Source organism: Mauremys mutica, chromosome 7 (assembly GCF_020497125.1).
Source record: "Mauremys mutica isolate MM-2020 ecotype Southern chromosome 7, ASM2049712v1, whole genome shotgun sequence".
Classification (NCBI taxonomy): Eukaryota; Metazoa; Chordata; order Testudines; family Geoemydidae; genus Mauremys; species Mauremys mutica.
The window spans coordinates 123,077,468-123,104,429 of NC_059078.1; the positions used below are offsets into that span (position 1 = coordinate 123,077,468).

Genomic DNA, 26,962 nt, shown 5'->3' on the forward strand with positions numbered 1-26,962 from the left:
GACAAAGGGCACAGATCTCATTGCAAATGCACAGAACCCGACCACTTGAGCAAATGGAGAAATCATCCGAGTTCCTCCCAATACGGGGACTATAATACAACAGTCAAGCAGTTCTGACTCCAGTCAGGAGAGGGCAGCGGTGCATGCATACCAGCCGATTGCTGATATCATTTCTCAGCTTCAAAGCAGGATGAAAACATGTATCAATCCATCCCCACAACTCCTCTAAACAGGATAAGTAGCAGTATTCCTACTTCATAGGTGAGGCAACGAGAGAGTCATTGCTCAAGGTGGGATTAGAATTCAGTAGCTCCTGGCTTCCAGGCCTGTGCTCAGACCACTACCTCTAGGCTCTAGTTTTATTTAACACGTGCTGTCTGCCCGTCTGTGATGCTACTACGCAATCGTAGGGTGTATTTTCCAAATACCCAGTTCCATTTCTAGAAAATGTCCCCCCAAAACACTGCCGCATTCCACTCCTTTAAAGTGCGAGATGTAGCAGCAAGCAGCTCTGCAGTCTAATAGACTGAGCAGGGGACTCGTGGATTCTAACCTGATTGCTAATGACTGAGTGTAGAGACTTGGGCAAGTCACTTAACCCCTCTGGTCCCTTCAGTTACCGATCTGTAAAACAAGACTGTCCTAAATTTACAGATTGGAAAACTGAGGCAGCGTCTACTGTATACTTACCTGAGTGCAGCCAAGATCACACACTCAGGTGAGTGTACAGTAGACAATGCTGTAAGGCGGCAGTGGATCCAGGGCCTTGGGGAAGTCACTTCACCGCTCTGTGCCTACGTTTAGACATCTGTGAATACAATGTAGGTATACAATTGCAGAGGGCACCATTTAGAGATTAACAACAGACAAGTGAATATAGAGTATCTTCCTCTACGTAGAAACACGCTGATACAGCAATCACTGGAGAGCAGCAAATGTAGAGTGTTTAAACCAGGGGTCGGCAACCTTTCAGAAGTGGTGTGCCGAGTCTTCGTTTATTCACTCCAATTTAAGGTTTCACATGCCACTAATACTTTTAATGTTTTTAGAAGGTCTATCTCTATAAGTCTATAATCTATAACTAAACTATTGTTGTATGTAAAGTAAATAAGGTTTTTAAAATGTTTAAGAGGCTTCATTTAAAATTAAATTAAAATGCAGAGCCCCCCGGACCGGTGGCCAGGACCTGGGCAGTGCAAATGCCACTGAAAATCAGCTCGCGTGCCGCCTTCGGCACTTGTGCAATAGGTTGCCTACCCCTGGTTTAAACAGTTACGGACCACTGAGCAAACACCAGTAAGTTAGTTGCCACACTCCTCCAGTAAATTAGGTACAGTAAGGATCACTATTCACCACTTCACCGATGAGGAAAACTGAGGAAGAGAAGCCAAGTCCTAATTCACTGTGACACCGGGAATTATTTGTCACATTCTGAGCCAAGGGCTACTAGTCATTTAGTGGCTACATTTTGAGTCAATGACAGAGCCAGGAATAGGACTCAAGTGTTCTAAGAAACATAACTGCTTGATCATTCTTCCTTCCACACTAGCTCCGGCTGGCACCGTCTGTGGTACACTTAGGTATCTAAATACCTTTGAGGATCGTAGCCTGACTCCGACGAAGTGGGTATTCACCCACGAAAGCTCATGCTCCAAAACGTCAGTTAGTCTATAAGGTGCCACAAGACTCTTTGCTGCTTTTACAGATCCAGACTAACACGGCTACCCCTCTGATACTTAACTCCCACTGAAATCAGTGGGAGTCAGATTCCTTAATAGCTTGAGGAATTGGGCCTTGTCTACTTGTGTGACCTTGGGCAAGTCATTTCCCCTGTCTGTGCCTCAGTTTCCCTACCTGCAAAATGGAGATAACGATATTTACCTACCTTTGAGCTTTACAGATGAAAAATGCTACATGGCTGCAAAGCAGAGTTGGCTGAAATTATCTGACAATTTGAAATTTCTATACACTTTTTTTTTTTGTGGTGAAAAATATTCACTTCACAATTGTTCAACCAGTTCTAGAAGAAAATGTTACTCTGGGACAATGCAGATTGCAAAGCAGGTAAGAGGCTGAGACAAAGTATTCTCAGTCGGGGATCTCCCTATGGTACAAACTTGCAAAGGACAAGAGGCGAATCCAGAGTCTGACTGTCTTTAGGAAATACTGCAAAACCTTCCCCTTCAGAAAGGCCTTTCCAGCGCAAGAATGACGCTCGCAACATTGGCACTCCCCTCCACCCCAAAAAACCCCGTCCACCGAAAGCCCCTGAAATGAATCAACCTAAATTAAAGGAAATTAATATGCATATAATAAATATATAAATAATTAAAAATTAAAACCAAAATTCCTACCCCACGCAGATGTTTTACCCTGAATCATAGAACTTAAGATCAGAAGGGACCATTATGATCATCTAGTCTGACCTCCCAAAGGGAGAGAAATGCCAATGACCCCATGAAGTTTGTTAGAGACTTTGCAATTGGTTTTACGTGGAAGGCGCTGAGATGTTATGGTGATGGGTGGCAGGTAAAATCCTAGGATAGATAGATAGATTTTTAAGGGCAGGAAAGACCGTTGCACCATCTGGTCTGATCGCCTGGATAGCACAGGCCACAGAGTTCCATCCAGTTACTCCTGTACTGAGCCCCATAATTTGTGTTTGACTAGCAAATGTTTCCCCACCCCATCCCAAAAAGGCATCCAATCTTAACGGACGGATGGATGGATGGATAGAAAGCATAATTCATTATTGCACATAAAGCTCTTGGAGGTTGGAAGGTGCCATGTAGTTGCAAAGTACTGATAATATTAATCACTATAATGGGAGACAGGGGGCAGCCTGATATTAGGAGACCAGCAACTCCTAGTGACCTGTCAGCATAATGGCTCTAGGCACTATGAAGAATGCGACTGAATTCAATAATTTGCCATTATGCGCCCCAAAACTGGGGACAAGAGCTCTGCTTTAAAACAAAAAGGGGGGGATTCGGTCTTCTTGCCTTGTACTTTAGTTAAACCCAGGGATATGTTGCCAATTCAGGTAAATGATGTTTATACACCTGGCATTCAGCTGAATGCATAATTCCTATTTAGCAGTTGAATTTTTAGGCTTCAAAGGAATCTGACAGGTAATTCCCACTCTAGTTCTACAGGGCAGCCGAGAAGTGATTATCCTTCTCCCTAGTAAATCAATTAGGAATGGATGGATGTAGCAGGGTTCTCCTCCTCTAAGTAACTGTTAATCGTCTAAGCACTAACGAGCAGACAGCGTTAGCAGCAGTGTGCAAGCTAATCAAATCGACAGAAAGTGTGAGCGTCTCTGAGTCTGACCGACAACCTGGGAGGTTCAAACGCAGGGAGAAACTGATACACACTGTAAAAACATTTCACCCGGGAATGGAGAGAGAGAGTGTTCATGTTGCCCTCTTGTGACAGCTAAACAAAGAGGTTGTAAGATTTACATCCGATGCACATGGGAAGTCACTGCCTATAGCTCAAATGGTTAAGGTTGTTTTCCATATTGCAGTAGTGCCTAGTGGCCCCAGTCAGAGACAAGTTCGCCATTGTGCTAGGTATCATATGAACATTTAACAACAGCAGAAATGCTCCCTGCCCAGAAAAGTTTACAGTCTAAGTACTTGGGACTGCTTCCTCTAACATGAATTCATCTCTCTCCCATCCTTAGACAACGCAAAGGAGAGGGTGGCTCACGGTGATGTGATCCTGGAAAATGAGAAATCCAAGACAATCTAATACAGCAACGGAGATGCTCAAAGCACTTTACGAATTCTGTACACAGAAATCACACTTTGTCTTCCATTGATGTGGAGCCAGTTTGAGGTTGACACAAGGCAGCTGTTGAACTGTGTGCAGCAACAATGCACGACCATTTAGGACAGGATGCAATTGAAACGGCAAGGAGCGAGTACACGTACTGGATGATGGGGTAGAACGGTCATCCAAGAAAGGACTACCGGGGTGGCCAGCCTGTGGCTACGGAGCCGCAGGCAGCTCTTCAGAGGTTAATGTGCAGCTCTTTGTATAGGTGCTGACTCCAAAGTGGAGCTACAGATGCCAACTTTCCAATGTGCTGTGGAAACAACCCCCTGCTCTGCCTCAGGTCCTGCCACCACTCCCCCGCTTCCCCCAAGGCCCCTGCCCCTTCCCCTGAGCCTGCCATGCCCTGCTCCTCCCCCCTAGAGCCTCCTGCACACTGCAAAACAGCTGATTGTGGCGGGCGGGAGGCATGGGGAAGGAGGAGGAGACGCTGATTGGTGGGGCTGCCAGTGGGTGGGAGGCACTGGGGGCCGGAGGGGAGTAGCCGATAGGGGGCTGCTGACATATTACTGTGGCTCTTTGGTAATGTTAATTGCTAAATTCTGGCTCCTTCTCAGGCTGGCCACTCGTGGACAAAGCTGTAAATCCAGAAGGGTTTCCGAAGTTGTTAGGGAACAGTGTATCCCAAGGCTGTGACTAGGCAATGAAATAACTCTGATGATGTAATACAGTAGATTCTGCTTCATAGCAACCCCAGTATTAACTTTTGCTCACTAGCAACTTTTTGCCAGCAAATGATCCTGTCCCATGGGCTTTGCTATTAATGGGATATGGATATTGGCAACAGGCATGCCAGGCTGCCTGTTAACTCTATTAGAAGAGAGGCCCTGCCTGTAATCAATTTGCTGGCGCTGAACCTATGCAGCCAAGTACTTCTGTTGCACATCACGGCTTCCAAACACGTTGACCAGCTCTGACTGATGAAGTTAGGGCTCTGGACGCCCTGCGTGGCCAGGCACTAAGCAAACACGAGTAGCTGAGAAGTTGGGTGTCTCGAGATCCGTTGTTTGGTGCATTAAGAATAGTGGTAACATTTCACAAGATCACGCGATCAGCACAACCCAGGGCGACAAGCAGCAATGTGATGGCCAGGATGTCTCTTTATATATATACACACTATAGTAAAATTCTGTGCTGCTGCACTCGGTGTCCCACAGGCGGAGCGTCCACTCTAAGGACATACAGCACAGCAGGCTAAGAGCTAAATTTGCTCTCCTCGTTACAGGGTAACAATTATGGCCTGATTGTGCCTTTTTTCATTTTATTTTTCAACACTGTATCAAGCAGAAATTAAATAAACAGGAACTCAGCTTCTACAATTATTGTGTCTTTGCACAAGTACATGTATGCATGCACCTGAAAACAAAGCCATCCGCTTCCTGGAAACTGCAAGGTAACGGCACCATTTTGCTGGGAAGCAAGTGGTTGCTAACAAGCAAAGTGTACTGTATCTGCAACCTGATATCTTGCTTCATAGCTCAGGTGGGTGAAGTTGCTCTGGAAACAGAATGAACTGGAATCAGCGCTCCAGCTTGCTTCATAGAGCCATGGCTTTTAAGGGCAGAAGAGATCGTTGTGATCCTCTAGTCTGAGCTGCTGTATAACACAAGCCAGAGAATTTCATCCAGTACCAACAGACTGTCTCCAGATCAATCCTGTGCACTAGATCTCACCAACCCGTTTTGAATCATCCTGTCTGATGCTTGTGTGGTTTCAATTACACTCAGTTGAATAAAGTCTCTTAATGAGGCCAGTTGTCATCTTTCTGACTTGCCTTTGGACTCTCAAAAAAATGACTCCTTCGAGCACAACAGCTGGGACCTTGTGGGGGCAGCAGTGTTAAAATCTGTACAGCAAAATGCAAACAACTTTGTCCCATTTCACTCAGAACATTGACCAGGTGAAGACAATTTTCATGAGAATTCAGCCTCTGCTTTGAAAAAAATGAAAAAGCTGCCATATACATATGGGTACGGTAGTTCTGGCTGATTGTTATAGAAATGTGCCAGCCATAAAGATTCCAGACAGAGAAATAAACATCAGGCCTGAAACCTCTGTGGCCTGACCAGTGATTGAAAAAACAATAGTAAATAATAATAGCAGCAAAATACAACTCTGCAAAGCTATAGAGAGAGACATGAGACAGGCAGTTTGAAAATGATCAAACATAACAGTCTCCGAGCCTGCCTAACATGCAATACTGATACAAGCATTTAGCTAGAGCAATCTTGGTCTGACTTCCAGGGGCAGCTAAAAGTGCCAGGGCTCTGCTAGTTCCTTGAACCACCACAATGATGACTTCAAATCAAAAAGCACTCAGTAGTCACGCTCCGTCTGCGGTCTGTGAGTCAGCTGCAGCTCTAATTGCATCATGTGGGAAGCCTGGGCAGAAGGCTTGAAAGCTATGACATCATGTTCTCTCCCACAAGTTCCATTCCAAGCTTGGGTCCCGGCCCCCAGCTCCACACGCACACACATCAGCCCTCTGACGTGACGTAACCAGCCACAGGTGTCAGTTACGGCTTTTCCTCCAACTCCTTTGCTAAATGAAGGAAACTTAAAAGGAAGCAGCATCGAATGCAAGGAAGGGATGTCCTTCACCTGGTGTTTCCAATACTAAGTGGCTGATAATAAGGCAAGGAGAGGTGCATTAGTTGAAATCAGCAGAGGCAAGTGTCTCAAAAACATTTGTGTGAATTCAGCTTATTTGGAGGTAGAACAGCAAGTAAATTTACCTCCCTTATTTCTCTAACAACAGACTAGACACTTTCTGCATGAGATTCAGGGCTTGATTCTGATCTGTATTACTGCCATGTAAATCAAGAGTAATTCCACTGAACTTCACCGAGTTACACCCGTGTAAATTAGGCCAGATTCATGTCCTTGGGTGCCTGAGGATTTACTGCTGGATTTTGCTTTAGGATCAGAATTCTTTTTCAAATGAAGCGAGCATGGTAATTTTGTTTCTATGGCTACCAGACCAATGGCTCTCCCTTACCTTCCTCTTGTTCGTAGGACTGACGTAAAGGTAGCTTAGCACGGTCTTCAGGCCCACTTTGTCATTTAGCTTTTCATAGGTAGTGCCATAGTCCGTTGACCTGCAGGGAAGAAGAGACAAAAAGAAAAGAGAAGGTTATTCAAACGTTGGGGAAGAAAAATAGCCTCTGAACAGATGCCTGAGGCTGCGCATTCTTGTTCCTAAACCTGAGGTTTCATTCCAGGGAGAGGATGGAGAAGAGAGGAGAAAAACCTTGAGCCCTTGGGGCAGAGACTGTGTCTATATCTACTGCTCCCCATTCTGCAATGAGAATCACGCGGGCAAACTCCTGTGCCCAGGCAGAGCCCCATTGATTCTGGGTGCACCCGGGTGGTTTTCAATGGAGGATCAGGGCTGTCTGTAGGTTCCTAAGAATGATACCCTGATCCCACGCAGCACCCCAGACACTCCCGTATGACTTGTATTTAAAACAAATAGAACAGATGAGTCCACAGCAAAAACCTCCCCCAGAGATCGGGATCAAAATCCATATCCACATCGTAGCAACTGAGTTCATGTCTAAATCAAATGTATCCATACTGCCATCTCGAAAACTCTGTCGCCCCCGTGCTGATCTGTGCCAGGTGTTTTATTTTTCTGCGTTAGGTAGAGAGATTCAGGCAGATCCCACAAGAGACAGCAGATGATCTGGGGGCGACGCTGCCCATTCGTGACTGGCAAAAAGCACTGCTTCCATCACAAAGGGGTTTCTGCAGCTTTCTCCTCCTCCTCTCTGGGGGCATTTGGAATCTGTTCCCCTTGCTTGTTGCTTCTCTGTGTTTTCACCCTCCCACCCCCCCACACACAAAAAACTAATGTCCATGTAGTCTGTTATCCTGTCTCCAACAGTGGACAATTCCAGATGCTTCAGGGGAGGATGTAAAATCCTCACTATGCACTTAACTGTGCAAAATTCATGGCCTGGGAAGGAATTGCCTCCTGACCCTTTAGGGTGATCAGTTTATGCCCTGAAGCATGAGGATTGGTGGCCTTGGGATGTTCTCCTGTCCCTTTCCTCCCCCTCCCTTCCCCTTCATCCTCCTCCTTATATATTTGAATAGAAAATATTTAGGAATGCAATGCACTTGCTAGATGTATGCTCCCTCTGATACCAGCTGTAGCACAGGTGTTCGTTATCATGATTTCAGTGTCACTGGTTCTGGTTTTGAAGTGTCAGGGAGTGCTGTGATCAGTACTCTGATCCCTACGCATCTGCTGCAGGAATGGGCCATGCCCCTCGCCCAGTGCCAAAGTGAATAGCATTGCTCCCCTAAAGAGTTTAATAGAGCTGCTTCAGATTCCCTGCCAATTGACTGTAGAGCCTTAGGGTACGTCTACACTACGGGATTATTCCGAATTTACATAAACCGGTTTAACAAAACAGATTGTATAAAATCGAGTGTGCGCGGCCACACTAAACACATTAAATCGGTGGTGTGCGTCCACGGTCCGAGGCTAGCGTCGATTTCTGGAGCATTGCACTGTGGGTAGCTATTCCGTAGCTATCCCATAGTTCCCGCAGCCTCCCCCGCCCCTTTGAATTTCCGGGTTGAGATCCCAGTGCCTGATGCGGCAAAAATCATTGTCGCGGGTGGTTCTGGGTAAATGTCGTCAGTCACTCCTTCCGCTGGGAAAGCAACGGCAGACAAGCATTTCATGCCTTTTTTCCCTGGATTGCCCTGGAAGATGCCATAGCATGGCAATCATGGAGCCTGTTTCGCCTTTTGTGACTGTCACCGTATGTGTACTAGATGCCGCTCACAGAGGCGATTCAGCAGCGCTACACAGCAGCATGCTTTTGCTTTTGCATGATAGCAGAGATGGTTATCAGCCATATTGTACCATCTACCATACCATAAATTGGTAATAAATATCGTGGCTACCAGTCCTTTTGCACTGTGCCATTTGCTGCTGTCATAAGTGCCCCTGGCTGCTCTTAGCCAGGGGCGCAAAAGCCAAAATTGGGAATGACTCCCTGAGTCAATCCCTCCTTTTTGGTATCTAAAAATAGAATCAGTCCTGCCTAGAATATGGGCAAGTGTACTAGAGAACCACTGTATCAGAGAACCAGAGAGCACAGCTGCTCTGTGTCAGATCCTGCAGAAATTATGAGCTGTATTCTATTCACAGGGGGTGCTCCTGCAACAACCCCACCTGTTGATTCCGTTCTTCCCTCAGCCTTCCTGGGCTACCGTAGCATTGTCCCCCCACTTGTGTGATGAAGTAATAAAGAATGCAGGAATAAGACACAGTGACTTGTTAGTGAGATATGAGTGGAAGGCAGCCTCCAGCTGCTATGATAGTCCAGACAGGACAGCAAGGAGTGTGTAGGAGAGGAGCCCAGCATCCCTCTGCTAGTTCAGGGGCAATTGAATCTTTTCTTTACACATGAAGGGTGGGGGCTGATGGAGCTCAGCCCCCTGTTGCTATGATGACGATGGTTATCAGCCATATTGTACCATCTACCAGGAAAAATTAGGGCCAGGCGCCCTTGATCGACCTAACAGATGTTAGTCAGCATGGTTACCAGTCCTTTTGCACTGCCCCATGTGCCAATAGGCTGATGATGAGGACGGATACCAGTCGTTTTGTACCATCAGCCATCCATAGCGTGGGGGGAGCAAGGATGTTGGTGTTGAGTGCTGCACCATCGTGTCTATCTGCAGCATTCAGTAAAGATAGGGTGACATGTAAAAGAGTCAAGAGAGGATTGTTTTCCCTTTCACTTCTGGGGGTGGGTGGGGGGGTGCGTAAATTGCCTAGCTATGCCCTGACCCACCGCGGACACTGTTTTTGACCCTAGAAGCATTTGGAGCTCAGCCAAGAATGCAAATGCTTTTCAGAGACTGCAGGAACTGTGGGATAGCTTGAGTCCTCCAGTCCATGAGCGTCCATTTGATTCTTTGGCTTTCCGTTACGCTTGTCACGCAGCAGTGTGCTGAGTCCCTGCTATGGCATCTGTCTGGAGATATTTAAAAAATGATTTTGAATTTCGTCTTCTGTAACGGAGCGCTGATAGAACAGATTTGCCTGCCCTTACAGCGATCACGTCCGCATCGTCCATGCGGGAGCTCTTTCTTTATTTTGATTTTTAACTGCATCACCACCCGTGCTGATCGGAGCTCCACGCTGGGCAAACAGGAAATATTCAAAAGTTCACGGGGCTTTTCCTGTCTACCTGGCCACTGCATCCGAGTTCAGATTGCTGTCCAGAGCGGTCAGTAGTGCACTGTGGGATACCGCCCGGAGGCCAATACCGTCGATCTGCGGCCACACTAACCCCAATCCGATATGGTAATACCGATATTAGCGCTACTCCTCTCGTTAGGGAGGAGTACAGAAACCGGTTTAAAGAGCCCTTTATACCGATATAAAGGGCCTCTTAGTGTGGACGGGTGTGGCGTTAAATCGGTTTTACACTCCTAAAACCGGTTTAAACGCATAGTGTAGACCAGGCTTTAATGACCCTTAATCCAGTTCAGGCACTCCCCTAGCACGTGGGAGACCCAGGTTTAATTCCCCACCCCCGATGTGGAGAAGGGATTTGAATCTGTACCTCCCAAAAGACTGCCCTAACCACTGCATTGAGCTGAAGTTTATCCGGAGGGCCAGCTCTTCCTCTTCTGTGCAGGGTAGGCGTGTTCCCAGCATGCCTACCAGATCAGGACCCAAAGGCTACATAGGCAGGGGAACGTCTAGTTCGTGAATCCCACTGGGAGTTAAGCACCAAACCACTAGGTGGGGTAAGGACTATGCTGGGTGTGCTCAGCTGCTGAACTTTAGACATCTTGGGGACATTAACGGTGAAAATTTAGGTGCCTACGGAATTTAGGCACCTCCAGGGCTAAGCAGCAGCTGAGTGGCGGGAGGGAGGGTATTCTGAATGCTGGACTTAGACACCTAAGTCTCTTCATGAATCTAGCCCACGGTGGCTTTACTATGATATCTCCATCTTCATTTCCAACTTCCATGGTTCAAAGACCATCCACTTGAGAGCAGCCAGTGCCCAGAGGTGCTTTTACTGTATACATTTCACAAGGGATAGCTGAGCTAATGACCAAAGAGAGTCAGAATGGGATATATTCCCTTGATTTCATTAATGTGGTGCCTTGAAAGGGCCACATAGCAGTTGATTTTGTTTACTCCAATTGTAAGACACAGGAGGTGGAGGAGACAGTGAATCTAGCGGCTCAAGCACAAGTCAGGATTCTTAACTCCCGTGACCCAGTTTCCTGATCTGCAAATTGACTAGAGCAACAACTAATAGCAATAATACTTAAATATTAGCAATAGCTACCTAAATATTATTCTATACGACAAAGAATTATATTCAGGATTAACTACTGGATATGTGAAAATAACTGTACTGATAAAATAAATAATGATGAATAACAATAATATGATTAGCAATGGTGGAAGTTGTGACCAGGGCCGGCTCCAGAGCCCAGCGGGGCAAGCACCCGCCTGGGGCGGCCCTTTCCCAGGGGGGCGGCAGGCTGGGCCGGCGGACCTGCCGCAGTCACGCCTGCGGGAGGTCCACCGGAGCCCCGGGAGCAGCGGATCTGCCGCAGGCATGACTGCGGAGGGGACGCTCAGCCGGCGGCTCCAGTGGACCTCCCGCAGGCATGACTGCGGCAGCTCAAACGGAGCCGCCGGACCAGCGAACCGCCCGCAGCTGCGGGAGGTCCAGCCGAGCCGCGCGACCAGCGGACCCTCCGCAGTCATGCCCGCGGGAGGTCCGCTGCTCCCGCGGCTCCGGGGCGCCTCCCGGGCATGACTGCTTGGGGCGGCCAAATTTGTAGAGCCGCCCCTGGTTGTGACGATGAGAGGAAAGGCACAGGCTTTCAGTAAAAGGTCGGAAAAGCTCATTCTGCTGTACATTCCCGCTCACTAATCTAACAACTAGAGCTTGGGGGGGAATTTTCACATGCTATTTTTTTTTCCTGAGAAAAATTCAGATTCAGTGACATGGGAACGTTTAACAGATATGTGGACATTTTGACACATTTTTCATTTTGAAATTAAGAAACATTAAAAAAAAATCAAAACAGCCAGTTTCAACATTTTCCAAAAAAAAATATTTTGATTGTTTTGTTTGAATTGACTTTTGGGTTCAAAATTGCCTTTAATTTTTTTTTTTTAAATTAAAAAAAAAAGAGTCAAAAGCTCAAAATTTAAAAGAAACATTTTGATTTCATCATAACAAAAGATTTGGTTTGACCTGAAATGCAATTTTTTTCAAAAAATTTCAATTTTATTAATTTAAAAAAATATCATTTTCATTTCAACCCAAAATGACATTTTTAGTAATTGTAAAATTGCCAAATCCGGCTCTCCTCAGAACCAGTTGCCAACTTTCATGTGGTAAATAAGCATCTGACTTTCACAATAAACCCCAAATCAAGCTAATCCCATTTCAAAACAAGGCCAAAACAAGCCAATCCCTAAGGACCCCAACACTCCATGTGACTAGATCCCCCCCGGCGTGCAGTCTGGGACTGTGGTGCGCCCACTGTGCACCCCTGACTCTCTCCCCCACATCCCCGTACTTGCCCCTCTTGCCTGGAACTGATAAAAAAGAGAAGCAACAAGCTACAAGCCAAAAATTAGCCAATAAACAACTCACAAGCCAATTAAGACAAAAACAAACCCAATTTCTGTGTCCCCCCCACCCTCGCCCCCTGGGTTTGGCATATCTGCTCAGAACACCTCATCATCAGTTTGCACCGCAGTGGCCAGTTTATCCACTCTCAACACAAAGCTGTTGGGACATCACCAGTGCCAAAGCAAAATGGTGCACCAGGTAAGAGAGAGGAAAGATGAACAGGCCCTCGCACATCTGCATGCTACAGTTCTGATTGGGATATGCTACCAAAGCAGAGCTTTATATAACCTCCAAAGAGGGACCAGGGAGTCTCCACAGAGTCCATTAGGCTCTTATTAACCTATTTTATATGGAAGACGCTCATGTACTATGATGGCGAGCAGCAATACAAAACCCTAAGACAGACAGACTGATCTGTGTGGAGTAGCTGTCATTGTCATATAAGCATGGGGAGGGGGGCCTGATGAGATCAAAGGTCAACCTCCATTTTGGAAGATGGGGTCTGGCCTGCAGGGGGCAGCACTGGCTGCAAGCTCCAACAGGCTCTCACTGCTGTATTATGGGAAGCCTATGTAACCCACACGCCTTCTGGTGTGGGGTTCTGTCCCATCTAGACCACTTAAAAGAGAGAGAGATAAAATAAGTCTGCTCTACAGCCTTCACTAAAAGCTAGTTGGCTTTTAGCTCATGCGGTAGAGGCTCATGCACTAAGCTTCTGAAGTCCCAGGTTCAATTCTGCCCATTGACTACTAGGGGCTGTTGGCGTTACACATACATAAAAATAATTGGCTTGTTCAATCCAAGCCTCAATGCAAAGTACCATGTGTCCATTCACCCTTGTATACACCATGCCCAATGCCACCTGTATGGCTGAAGCAAATTACATTGAAGGAAGAATATCGACCGGTTTCTAGGGACAACGATTGCTTCGATCCAGTCCAAGGGAGGCATATGAGCCTTCTATTCAAATCAATCAACTTTCCTTGACGCTACAGTGGCACTGAAATCTGTTTACTCCCCCTGGAAAAAGCAGATTTATAAGGTAAGTCACTTATTTGGAGCTTGTGGATTTTCCTGTAACCATATGGTAGTCAAAATGCAAGAGAGAGAAAATTACCTGCTTGATTCAACTGCCTTGACAAGCTATTAAGCATTTAAACCATGATGCACCTGCTCCCAAACTGTATTAGAGCAGGGCTTGTGGACCTAATATGGAGTGAGAAAGTTCCCTCTAGCAAGCCCAGTCGTAACTCAATGTAACGAGCACCTAAGGAAATCAATCCAATTCCCACATTTATATGAGTGTGGGCTTCCTCACAAACCCTACTGACAAATGGGCCTGAGCCAGCACCTTCTAATATTGCAATAACAAGCACTCATCCTGGGGAAATGAAATGGAGGTGGCGGGAGAGAGCGAGCGAGAATATTGGAGCAGACAATGACCCACCTGGGACAGCCAGGAAGGAGCCGGGTGATATGAGCCTGTCTTTAGAAAGGACACGGTTACGCCAGCTGACTCTTGTCAGCAGAGCTGTCCCATTGGCCGGGTCTCTCACCCCACCCGCCCATGCTCTGGCAGGGAGAGAAAAGGAAAATGGAGGGGCTTTGTTTGTTTGCATCTTGAACCATTCAGCTGAGGAAACAGGCAATAAAATATGGATCAGCCCCTCGGGGATGGAAGACCTGCAAACACTGCGACTTGTTTAGCTGGGAGTGTGCGTGTGTCTGAGCCTCCCTGTAAGCAGAGGTCTTCTCTCCCCCGCGGGGTGAGTCGTGTGCATTTTCTGTCTCCCCTTCCCTTACTGTCCCCTCTGAATGTGCCTCTGCCTCTGTCTGAGATGAAAGAATGTCTGGGGACGTGGTGAAATGCGCAGTGATCCCTGCAGAGCTTGTCACCATCATTCAGGGATAGACCCAGTTCACCCATCAGTGGCCCTGAAATCCCTGTAGCTACACAGAGAGGAGCAGGAGCCATGCAAATCCTGCTGTCTCTCATCTGTATGCGAGGATTTGCACCCATTGCTGGCCTTCCGTGGCTGAATCGGGGTTATACCAGAGCGTAGGCCAGGCCTTAATTTCAGAGAGCACGAGGGAAGGAAACGCTTGCTCCAGACTTACAAGTCATAGAAACCCTCTGTGAGAGTCACCAGCTTCCCCCCCAGTTGGGGAGGCTGAGACACGGAGGGCTGCATGTAACGGGCATGCACACCTGGGCGTTTCAAATGAAGAGTAAATGCACAGAACCTGGCGCGTTAGACAGCTGACCCACTGCCCCATTTCACAATGCTGTTGTGGTCCCACCACCCCTTGTATGTCCCTCCTGCTCTTTGGGGGTTGGAGTAGATGACCTCCTGAGGTCCCTTCCAACCCTGAGATTCTATGATTCTATGATTCTCTCTCCCAGCTTATTTCCACAGCGGCAGTGGGCTATTGGCACTCTATTTTTCCTGCCCTGGTGATATTTCCCCCTGCACCACTTAAGACTCACTTGGGATCTGAGAGGTGCACATTCCTTGCGCTGCTCCACTGCCCTGAGGTGAATTTCACCCTCCACAATTTGGATATTGCACAGCTACCAGTGCTCAAGCCCCCTGGGTCACTGCTACTGCAGGGGAGAGAATTTGTTCAAAGTCCCAATCAATGCTCTGTGACTTGGCAGTCAACAGGACCCAGGCCACTTTGGGTTGCGGAGTGCAATGGTTCACTCTGCTTCGTCCTTGATGCCCCTTGGTTTGTTCCTCTGATGTTCCACTGTGTCCAGTGATGTGTTGCTGAGCATCCCCATGCAGGTGACACACAAATGGGGGGAGTGGTAAATAATCAAGAGAACATGTCACTGATTCAGGGCAGTCTGGATCGTTAGGGAAACTGGGCACAAGCCAACCCTTTAATACAGCTAATTGTAAACATGTATATCTAGGAACAAAGACTGCAGGCCATACTTATGGGATGGAGGACCCTATCCTGGGAAGCAGTGATTTGAGGCTGTGGTGGATAATCAGCTGAACATGAGCTCCCAACGTGGCCAAAAGAGTTAATGCCATCCTAGGATGAACAACCAGGGGAATCTCAAGTATGAGAAGAGAGGTTATTTTACCTCTGTATTTGGCACTTGTCTGACCGCTGCTGGGATCCTGTGTCCAGTTCTGATGCCCACAATTCAAGAAGGATGTTGATAAATTGGAGAGGGATCGGAGAAGAACCACAAGAATGATTAAAGCATTAGAAAACATGCCTTACTGTCCTAGATTCAAAGAGCTCAATCTATTTATCTTAACAAAGAGAAGGCGCAGTCTACCAGTATCTCCAAGGGGAACAAATATTTAATAACAGGCTCTTCAATATAGCAGAAAAAGATAAAACACGATCCGATGGCTGAAAGTTGAAGCTAGACAATTTCAGACTGGAAATAAGGCATAAACTTTTAACAGCGAGAATAATTAACTATTGGAACAGTTTACCTAGGGCTGTGGTGGATTCTGAATCCCTGACAATTTTAAAATCAAGATTGGGTGGTTTTCTAAAAGATCTGCTCTAGAATTATCTCAGGGAAGTTCTATGGCCTGTGTTATGCAGGAGGTCAGACCAGATGATCCCAATGGTCCCTTCTGGCCTTAGAACCTATGAATCCCCTGCACCCACTGGAGCCTGGGAGTTCTTTTCCCCACTTCAAAATATCAAGGATGCCTCATGTTGCCTCTCCTTCTGTTGGATGACCCAGTCATGTGTAATGGGAGCTTTTTCAGCTCTTAGCTGCAGTAGGTACATGGAGCCAACTCCCTAGCAGGGAGAGCTTTGATCCAAAGCATTTTAGCTAAATAGGTGTTATCCGAAAAAAGTCAGCAAGTCTAACTGTCTGAATAAAACCAATTTCCCTCTCGATTCATCCAGTCTCACTTCCTCGGTATCTTGGATATCACAATTCTACCAATTCTCACAACACTTTCCAGGGTGGGCAAGACCTGAATCTCTAATGTCAAAAACCAAATAGGTCACCTTTAAGTCTTTTGGTGAGCTCTTATTTGTCCTCAATTCCACTGATTTAAATTTTTCCACTTTAATGTGCATGGTCTCCAAACAAAACCCTGCAAAAGTTCCTCCTAAGGAACCGGCTCATGATACCAAAGCAATTTTTTCCCCTTAATGACAGCTTCAATCACCAAAGGTTTGCAAGACTTGAAGATGACCTCTGCTGATAAGCTTCAATTTATACAGTGCAGCGGAGATGGGCAAGGCAAAACTGGCTGTCATTATGTATTAGTCATTATGATTCATAGTTCAAACTGAAGAAGATATGAGCCGGCTGGGAGCACTGGGTTTTTGTTTTGTTCTGGGGTGGTTTTTTTTTTTTTACAGCAAAAGTATCCTCTGTGCTTCTTCAGTCTGAATCTTTGCAAGGAGACTAGATGGCTCATGGGATTGGCAATAGGATAGAGCCTTCTACCACTAGGCTAATGATTAAAGCCCTACCACAAGCTAGCAGTGATCAAAATTTGTTCTGTTTGATGGTTCTTCAGGGTCGGTTGTGACAACTGGGCTGACAAATGTACCCGAACTGCAAACTCAACATAAAAATTATGTAAAAGTTAAAAAAAAAAGGCATAATAACCTATAACAACAAATGTTGATGGGAAAAGATACAAAAGGGGGGTGGAATAACTCTAAATTAGTCTAAACAAAAAGGCCAAATATATAATTCAAGGACTGTGTTGAAATTATGCTTGTTAAAAACAGGATATATGGAGCTGGAATTTAATGAGCCAAAACTGACATGTCAGATATTAAGTCTAATTGATGGACAACTATTCAACCCACATCTCCCTTTTTGGGTCCTGAAAGAATGAGATTTTGTGGGGAAATGAAAGAATGAAAAAGAAGAACAGACAGAGGCTACTGGAGTGTGCTTCACCATCATGGCTGCCAGCCCGGCTCTTTGCTGGGACCCCGGCCTCATTATCCCGATGCTGAGAGGTGATCTGACCAGAATGGGCCAGAGAGAGAAACCCAGATAACCTCACCACCACCACCCCTCACCACCTCTACCGGCTCCAGCTGAGTCCCAAACGCCATCTGGAATGACAGTTATTACTGTCTTTGGTACCATCTAAGAGACTATCAAAAAACAGGGCTTTTCCTAATAAGACTGGATTTTAAGACTGGACAATGTTCCCTCTCATTTTTTACATCCGTGTGCGGAATGAATTTTGTTATGTGCACCAATATGGAGGTGATGTGAGGTGGGGGTGGGGCCGAGGGATTTGAAGTGTGGGAGGGGGCTCAGGGTTGGGGCAGAGGGTGGGGCCAGGGATGAGGAGTCTGGGGTGTGGGAGGGGGCTCAGGCCTGGGGAAGAGAGTTGGGGTGTGGCTCTGGCTGGGGTTGTGGGCTCCAGGGTGTGGCCAGAGATGAGGGGTTTGGGATGTGGGAGGGGGTTCAGGGCTAGCGCAGAGGGTTGGGTGCAGGGGCTCTGGCTGCGGTTGTGGGCTCTGGGGTGGGGTTGGGGGGTGAAGGGTATGGGAGGGGGCTCAGGGCTAGCGCAGAGGGGTGGGATGTGGCCGAGTTGAGCAGTTTAGGGTGTGGGAGGGGGGCTCAGGGTTGGGGAAGAGGGTTAGGGTGCAGGCTGGGGGGGAGGACTCTGGCTGGGGCCTCTGGAGTGGGGCTAAGGATGAGGGGTTTGGGGTGCAGGCTGCCCCGGGGCTGTGGCAGAGAGAGAGAGAGACAGAGAGGACTCCCTCCAGCCCTCTCTTGCCACAGCAGCCCAGGGCTGGGGGAGAGGCGCCTCTCCCCACCACAGCTCTGCATGCCCCCTACCTTTCCCCCCTCCAGTCCAGGCCCCTGTGGCTGCGTGCCTACGCAGCCCTTGATAGCCTGCTGTGCGGCCGTGCAGCTTAGAGGGAATTTAGGACTTTAACAGCAGCAATGACCTCTCCAGCCCATCACAACTAACTTATTCTCTTCTCCAAAGGCCAGTTATCATCATCTTTGATACCCTCTAAGAGACTGTCAAACAACGTGTGTGGGGGGGGGGGTTCCTTCTCAAAACTCTCTATAGCTAAAGGGAAAGAGGATGAAGGATGTTGTTAAAATGGAAGCCTTACTTAATATTTTACATTTCAAATGCTTTACCTATTTTCCTTCTTTTCTGTATCTTTAATAGAAGGTCAAAAGGATGTTTTATGGTGTCTGTGCCCTGGTGCTAAGCAGTCTGAGGTCTCTGCATGCCGAGCCCTGATCCTTGTTAAACATTGTTTAATGCTGGACAGTGACATGTTATGTTAACACCTTTAGCCCATTTATTTCCCCTAAATTAATACAACAGGTCTCTGTGGTCACAATTCATTTCCCATTAGACAGCTGTCCACATCACAGCGGGCACTAATTGGCAACCTTAGTTTGATCAACTTGGCAAGGAGTCTGACCCTGAGAAGTGGTCTCTACAGCCCAGGGTTGAGCAGTGTTGCTTGTATCAGCCCATCTCTACTTGTCCTCTGGGAAAATAGGGGACCCTCTGGATAAATCCAGTGATTTGATTATTCAGAAGGTCCCTCAGCAATGGGCTGCCTGAATGGCTTTGGACCCACCCTCTGTAAGGGGCTCAGAAGCTGCACTCAGCTATGTCCCAGAAAAGGAACTGCAACATTTCCCACGTCCTATGTGAAGTGGAGATGGGCATGAACTGAAACTCCAGCTCTAAACACATCAGATCTTGAGGAAAGTTTGAATCTGAACCTGGGTCTGAGCTATGAAGTTTCAGCCTGGCCCCATTAGTAAGGGTGGTTTAACTTTTACAGAAGCTGTTGCTGATGCTTAAGAGCAAACCGTGACCGCCTGGAGTCTGTGTATATCTTGCCAGAAGAATATCTCCAGGCTTTCATTCATCTGCAGTAAGCCAGCAGCTGGAAAACGACCCGAGCCGGAGGCAGCGAAGAATACAGGTGACGCTCTAGCTCTTCCTAAGAGTGTGATGCTGTTCAGTGGTTGTGACCAAAGCAGGAGCTAGAGGAGATGTTTTCTCTCCATTCCATTCAGGTTTATCACTGTGCCACCTACGGTCTACAGAGCAGAGATGGGGATGTCAGAGAGGGCCATAGTAACGGAGTGGTGTCAGCTTCCCAAGTGACCTTTTTGGTAGAATTTTGCATGAAGGTATTTTTCTGATGTCACAGTTTTGCTCTATGTGCTACTTTGAGAAAATAAAGTCATGACATATAAATATATTCCCATTCCATCCAAAGTCATCAATCCACTCTACAAACATAAATTAATTAAGCCTCATGCCACCCCTGAGAGGTAGGTGATAATATGCACCCATTTTACATGTGGGGAAACTGAGGCACAGAAAAATTAAGGGCTGGATTTAAAAGATATTTAGGAGCCTAAGATGAAAGATGGCTACCTTGTGAGGCTTTGAAAAATGCCTAGGGATGTAACTCCCATTGATCTCAATGCAGGCTAAGCATCTTTCTTCATCTTTAGGTGTGTAAATGCCTTTAAAAATCTGGCCCTAAGTGACTTACCCAAGGTTGCGCTGTGGTAAAGCGAGGCAGAGAAACTCGGGTCCCCTGAATCCCAGTGCTGAGTGTTAACACAAGATCATCCTTCCTTGGAATTTACTGATGCTACAACGTTGGTAAATATGTTACACTTAAAATTAGTCTCCATGCCAAGCAATGTGCTGGAAGTGTGCTTGAATGCAAGAGATAAAGATGATCCCAATGCATTATTGTAGCATCTAGAGGCCACAACTGAGATCAGAAGTCTACTGTGCTAGGCGCTGTATGCACACATGGTGAGAGACGGTCCTTACCCCCAACGGGTTTATGGTGTAAACAAAAGCAGACAGAAGCGAAGTGATTCTCCTAGTGTGTCAGAACCGGTTAGTGACAGAATTTGGATTAGAGCTAAGGTCTCCAGACTCTCAATCCATCGCCATATCCACTAGTTCACACTGCCTCTCAATACAGCGTACACATGAGATAGCCTGGATTCTAAGCTCCTTTGACCTTCCGTCCCTACGAAAGGCCTGAATGGATTCACCAGGAGGCACATGAAGTTACCAAGGTGTGTGTGGGGGAGGAGGGAAATCAGTATGTCCCAGGAAAAACACCTCCAGCCAAGATGGCTACTAAAGAGAGAGCATCTTATTTTCCCTGCATTGTTCAGTAAAGAGCGAGAGAACCCGCCAAGTTATAAAACTGAATTGATCCGACAGTGCTGAGCGTGTAAAACAAACTGGAAGGAAAGCTGAAGGTGGGGGATGGAAGGTAGAGTGCACAGAGGTTCATGGCAAACACCATGGAAATGGCTCGGCGCGCAAGCGGCAGGAGTAATTAAAAGGAGACAATGGGGCCTTGAAGAGACGGCAAAGGGAATTTATTACTAGGGAGGGAGGCACCGCAAAGGGATGAAATAAATTCATCCCCTTGATATGTTCACAGAGAAGAGGATGGAGAGCAGATGCTGAGGAGAGAGAGAAATTTCCCCAAGAGTGAAGGAGGGCACAAGAGGAGGAAATGTGGGAAGAAAATCGGGGGCTCCCACTGCAACACAGGCGAGTAGGAAACCAGAGCATTTCGGACAAGGACCTAGCTTCCCACACTCTTCTCCTCCCAATGCACAATCAGAGCAGGAAGAGCAACACGGTGCCCAATGTTAGGGCACAAGAGATTTGGCTTTTGGCTTCTCTGCTGAGCCTGCCAGCGAGGTGCCGGGTAGCACAATTTGCCACCATTAGGCTGCTCAATTAGGAGTTGGACAGAGACCTTCTCCTCACGGGGCATTTGCCATTGGTGACCAGCTGCAAATCCCTAGTGTGGCCAAAGCAAGGCCGTGCATCAGTGGAGCTCATACCCTGCCTGAAGCCTCTGCATGCTGCAGCTGTGCTCTCCCACAGCGGCCTGCTCTGACTGCACTGGGGCTTTGAGCCTGTTCAGCCCCATGGATAAGAACATAAGAACGGCCAGACTGGGTCAGACCAATGGCCCATGTAGCCCAGTATCCTGTCTTCCAACAGTGGATAATGTCAGGTGTTTCAGAGGGAATGAACAGAACAGGGAATCAGGAAATGATTCATCCCTGGATGGCTGTAATCAGTGCCAGTTCTCACTCAGACAACACCGGAGATAGCCGCTCATTTCCCACTGGCCGCAGAAACACTGCTAGATGGTAATGACTGTCGTTCTCTTTAGACTGGTGGCATGGGGCATTTGAACCAAAAACCTAGAGCTAGGAAGTTCCAGCTCCTATTGCTATTATGGAAGGATCCTCTCGTCCGTTTCTTCTGGCCACTATTGTTATTACTTAGATATGAACAACGACAGTTCGTCATTACTCACTCTCTGTCTATTTGGTTTTAAAGGGTTGATATGTTTATGCTCCTTGCAGTTCGGATGTGTTTTAATTTTTGAGGGCTTGTGTCTACGCATCCTTGGCAGACAGCATTAGTGACTTGATTCCAAACACACTATTAATTTCAGCACATAGGTGACCTGATGGCACACTCAGGATATTTGTTCTAGAGGATGCTTTATAATCGAATAACCCTGAAGGATAAAAGGAAATTTTCATGACAACCCTCTATTAATTAATCAGGTTATTAATTAGAAACATTGTCCCTCCAAGGTCTTTTTCCCCCTCTTTTTATTACTATTTTTGAAAATGCTGCCCTAACGATTCCCTTAGCCAATTTATCATTTAAATCTGAAATATTTTGGTGTGAGAAAATTGCTTTAAATGTGGTCATGGAAGGAAAATCCGTTGTAGCACTAATGAAAGACCATCAGATAAAGGGTATATAAATCGAAAATCCCTTAAAGTGGGGCTGAGAAAGGAGCGATTAGGGGCATAGCAGTAGGCACAACCTTGGGCATTCTGGAGGTTCAGAGCTGAGCAATAGCCAGACAAGGAATTTTAGTGCTGGTGAAACATGATACAATCACCACCCTGGATGGTAGAGACCTCAATTTATCCCCAGGACAGGTAGAGCCCAAGCAACAGCAGTGCAAGGTGCCCTGACAATGTGCTACGGACCTACAGAGATCACCAGCTAGAGAAGATAGTTCATTCAAACCTTGGCTTCTCTGCTGAGGCTGCTAATGGGTGTCAACTAGTATCCATGGTGGAAGTAGCTTTGATGAGGAGGATGCTAGGGACTTGTACCGTGTGACTGTGGCTCATTGGGCATACAATTTGGACCTGAGTTTCTTCTAGGTGCTGTTGAACTGCCTCTGCTGATCTGAATACCATGGAGACAGGAACATTAGACATACCTGGCATTAGATGAGGTTAGGTATTCAGGCTAGGTCCCAGGATGAGGGAAGGGTGAGGTATTCTGTTACCCAAGTTTTTGATGCTCATCAGGAGACAGACACGGACATATGTATCACAGACTTTAATCAAGTCTCTTCATCTCTCTGTACCTCAGTTCCCCATCTGTAAAATGGGGATCATAATCCTTCCTTTGACTCTTATCTATTTAGATTAGCTTTCTGAGGCAGGAACTCTCTTTTACTCTACATACATCTCCCAGCACAACTAGGCCCTGATCTCAGTTGAGGCCCCTATGATACAACTAACAATAAAGACCCAGATCTCCAGTTGATTTAAGTCAGCGTAGTTCCACCGAATTCAAGGGAATGGCATCAGTGAAGCTATTGCAATTTACTCCAACAGAGTTTCTGTCCCACTGCACCCTGGGGCAACATGAGTTTGCAGAGAGTACTATGTTCACAAGGGATTGTCAGGACTTTGTGAACGTTTTGAAAAACATATAAGACATTGCAGAAGTTTAAGCCTGCAAGTGACGGGGGAGGCCCAACTTTTGAATCTGGAGCTGTGAACACCCATAGATACATCCCAGGCCAGTGTAGCCTTGAGAAGGGTGCAATTCATCAATTTTTCACATAATGTTTTCCCAGTGAAACAGGATCTCTGGCAAAAGACCTGTCTTAGTACAAAAAAGCCCCGTATGTATAAAATTGGCCCATCTCTGAATCCCTCAGAGTCACCAGTTGCGATTACCGCTGAACAGCATGTATTCATCTATCCTGTCATGGAAGCTTGGGGCCCAGTGTGTCTATCTACTCCACATGGGAGCTTGAGGAAGAGCTCTCTCAGACTGAATTTCCCTCTTGTAAAGCTTTCCCCGTCATCTTTCATGCACAGCACTCGGAGACTCATCTAACACAAAATGCCTCAGCCAGGAGAATAAACTTGTTGGATTTTTTTCCCCCCAGACAGAAGATCAATAAGTGGGAACAGCTTGAAAAGTCAATCAGGCTTAGGAGGGTCCCCAAGGAGACCGCTGGAGACTTGTCATTGTAATGAAGGAATCACAAGAGGCACATAAGGATGTGTAGAGCCTATCCCTGCTCAGCCGAGGCTTAGTAGCACCAGGACAGGAAATGCTAGACTGGAACAGCCTGATATCCTGGCTCCAGCAGTGGTCAATCCTGGGTACCGGAGGGGATGGTTTAAAACTTCCAGAATTGAGTTAATGACAATGATAGACTATGGGGAGAAATGTCACTCCCTGTCACTCCCTGAAGCATGAGGGCCGATAACCCAGGAATTTTTTAGACTAGCTAGTGTAACTACAAACAATTCCTCTTCTTAGTCATGCCCCAGCTCAGCAGAAATGGGATCAATCTTCTTGAGGACAGACTGGTTAGAAGAGTCAGGAGGAAGTTAAACTAATAACACAAGGGGAGGAAAAAAAAGAGGGAAGATATGAGCACTCAGCACAAAATTGGCATGCCGAGAACAAAATTAATCAAGGAACCAAAGGACTTGAAAAGAAGAAATTCTTTAACTGCCTATACCCAAAGCTAGGAGTGTGGGTAAGAAACAAGAGGAGCTGGAATTGCTCATTATGAACATAAATTTGATTGAGTTGGTATTACTGAAACCTGGGACAACATGACTCCCATGACTGGAATTTTAAAATCAATGGTTATAACCCATTTAAGAAGGCTCAAGTGGGTAAAAGAGGTGGCACGCTGTGTCAAAAATGCTATTACCTTTTTCTGAGCCTCAGACAATTCAGAAGAAAGTGATCTGGAATGCTTACAGATCAATGTCCTAACAGATAAAGCACAAGATGGGGTACTAGTTGGGGTCTGCTACAGACCACCAACACCTGGGAAAAACCACAATCCCACAACTGAGAAAAAAGGCCATATTGGTTACAAAAAAACTTTACCTGGTTTAGAAGGGAACTGAAGGCAGCTACAAAAAATAAATAAATGGAAGAAAAGGGAAGTTGATAGTAATGTCTATACATCAAAAGCTAGTAATTGAAGAAAATTGATAAGTGAAGCAAAGGGACACAAGGAAAAATCTATGGCCAGCAGAGGTAAGGAAAAGAATTTTTTAAAGTATATTAGGAAAAAAAATCCATTACTAGATGGAAACCATAGCATTATCAATAATAATGCAGAAAAGGTAGAAAGGTTCAATAAATATTTCTGTTCTATATTTGGGAAAACAGATGCTGTAGTAATATCATATGATAACATTTTTTCCATTTTAGCTCAGGATGATGTTAAACAGAATTCGAAATTTTTAAATGAGCAGGTCCAGATAACCTGCATCCAAAAGTTTTAAAAGAGTAGGCTGTAGAGCTCGCTGTACAATTAATGGTGAGTTTCAATAAGTCTTGGAACACGGAAGTTCCAGAAGACTGGAAGAAAATTAATGTAGTGACAATATTTAAAAAGAGTAAACAGGATGACATAGATCCCAGGCAAGATAATGGAGTAACTAATATGGGACTCAATTAATCAAGAATTAAAGGAGTGTAATATATTCAATGACAGTCAATATGGGTTTATGGAAAATAGATCCTATCAAACTAACTTGGTATCTTTGTTGATGATATGACAAGTTGGTTGATAAAGGTCATAGTGTTGATGTAATAGACTTCTGTAAGGCATTTGACTTGTTATTGCAAGACATTTTGATTAAAAAACTAGAAACAAAAAATTAACATGGCACACCTTAAATGGGTTAAAAGGTGGCTAACTGTAAATAGGGAATCATCATTAGAGGTGGGTTTCTAGTGGGATCCACAGGGATCTGTTCTTATCCCTATGCTATTTATCAATGACCTGGAAAAAACAAAGTCATCACTGATTAAATTGGCCAATGACACAAAAATTGGGGGAGTGGTAAATAATGAAAAGCACAGGTCACTGATTCATAGCTATCTGGATTGCTTGGTAAGCTGGACTCAAGCAAACAATGTGTGTGGTAATACGGCTAAATGTAAATCTACTTACACAATGGGGGATGCTATGATGCTGAAAAAGATTTGGGGGGTGTGATGGATAATCATCTGAACATGAGCTCCCAGTGTGGTGCTGTGGCTAAAAAGGCGAATGTGATCCCTTCATAATAGGGGAATCTCAAGTAGGATTAGAGAGGTTATTTTACCTCTATTTGGCACTGGGGCGAGGGTTGCTGGAATCCTGTATCCAATTCTGGTGTCCACAATTCAAGAAGGATGTTGATAAATTGAAGAATACAAGTGTCAGAGAAGAGTCACAAGAATGATTAAAGGATTAGAAGACCTGATGTATAGTAATAAGCTAAATAGACTGAGCTCTTTGAGTCTAACAAAGAGAAGGTAAGTGTATACTGTATTCAAGTAACCCAAGTATCTACATGGGAAACAAATATTTAATAATGGGCTCTTTCAATCTTGCCAACAAAAGTATAACATGATCCAATGACTGCAAGATGAAGCTAGACAGATTTAGACTATAAATAAGGTGATTTTTTTAGAGTGAGTGTAATTAATCATTGGAACAACTTACTAGAGGTCATGGTGGATTCTCCATCACTGATAATTTAAAACAAGATTGGATGTTTTTCGAAAAGATCTGCTGTAGGAATTATTTTGGAAATTCTATGGCCTCTGTCACAGAGGTCAGACTAGATGACCACAATGGTCCCTTCTGGAAATAGTATGAATCTATGAATGTGTAATACTATATGGAGTTTCCAGAAATCAATACCTGTGGGAAGCACATAGTGTCCATATTTACCTCTTCTTTAGGGAAGGACAGTAGGGACAGTGGTTGGAACCGGTTTACTGTGATCCAAAATATCAGGGTATTCTTCCTAACTCTGCCACTGACTGCATTTGTGATCTTGAACTAGTTATTCAGTTATTCCATGCCTCAATTTACCCACCTGTAAAATGTACCTTCCTCAACGTGGGGATAGGGAGGGTTATCGAGAAAAGGAATGGTCTTGTATTTAAAATACTGGACCCAGGGACCTGGTTAAATCCCTGGCTTTGCCACAGACTTCCTGTGTGTGACCTGTGGCAAATCCTTTAATCTACTTTATGCCTCAATTCTCCACCTGTACAATGGATGTAATCATTCTCCACTGCTCCAACCCTTTAGCCCCAGTGCTGCAAAGATTTATACATGTGCTTAATTTTCAGTATGTGAGTAGTACCATTCAGGCCAAAGAC

General features: G+C 45.8%; 1 protein-coding gene across 5 annotated transcripts in view; it reads right to left on the bottom strand.

The window, feature by feature from the left end:
- The window catches only part of SORCS3 (sortilin related VPS10 domain containing receptor 3), a 465,994-nt gene that overhangs the window by 226,356 nt on the left and 212,676 nt on the right, over positions 1 to 26,962 (bottom strand). For all 5 annotated transcript variants that reach the window (XM_045025354.1, XM_045025356.1, XM_045025355.1 and 2 more), the window contains one exon: positions 6,839 to 6,938. In XM_045025354.1, the coding sequence (XP_044881289.1) occupies positions 6,839 to 6,938 (100 nt within the window). The remainder of the gene's footprint in view (positions 1 to 6,838; positions 6,939 to 26,962) is intronic.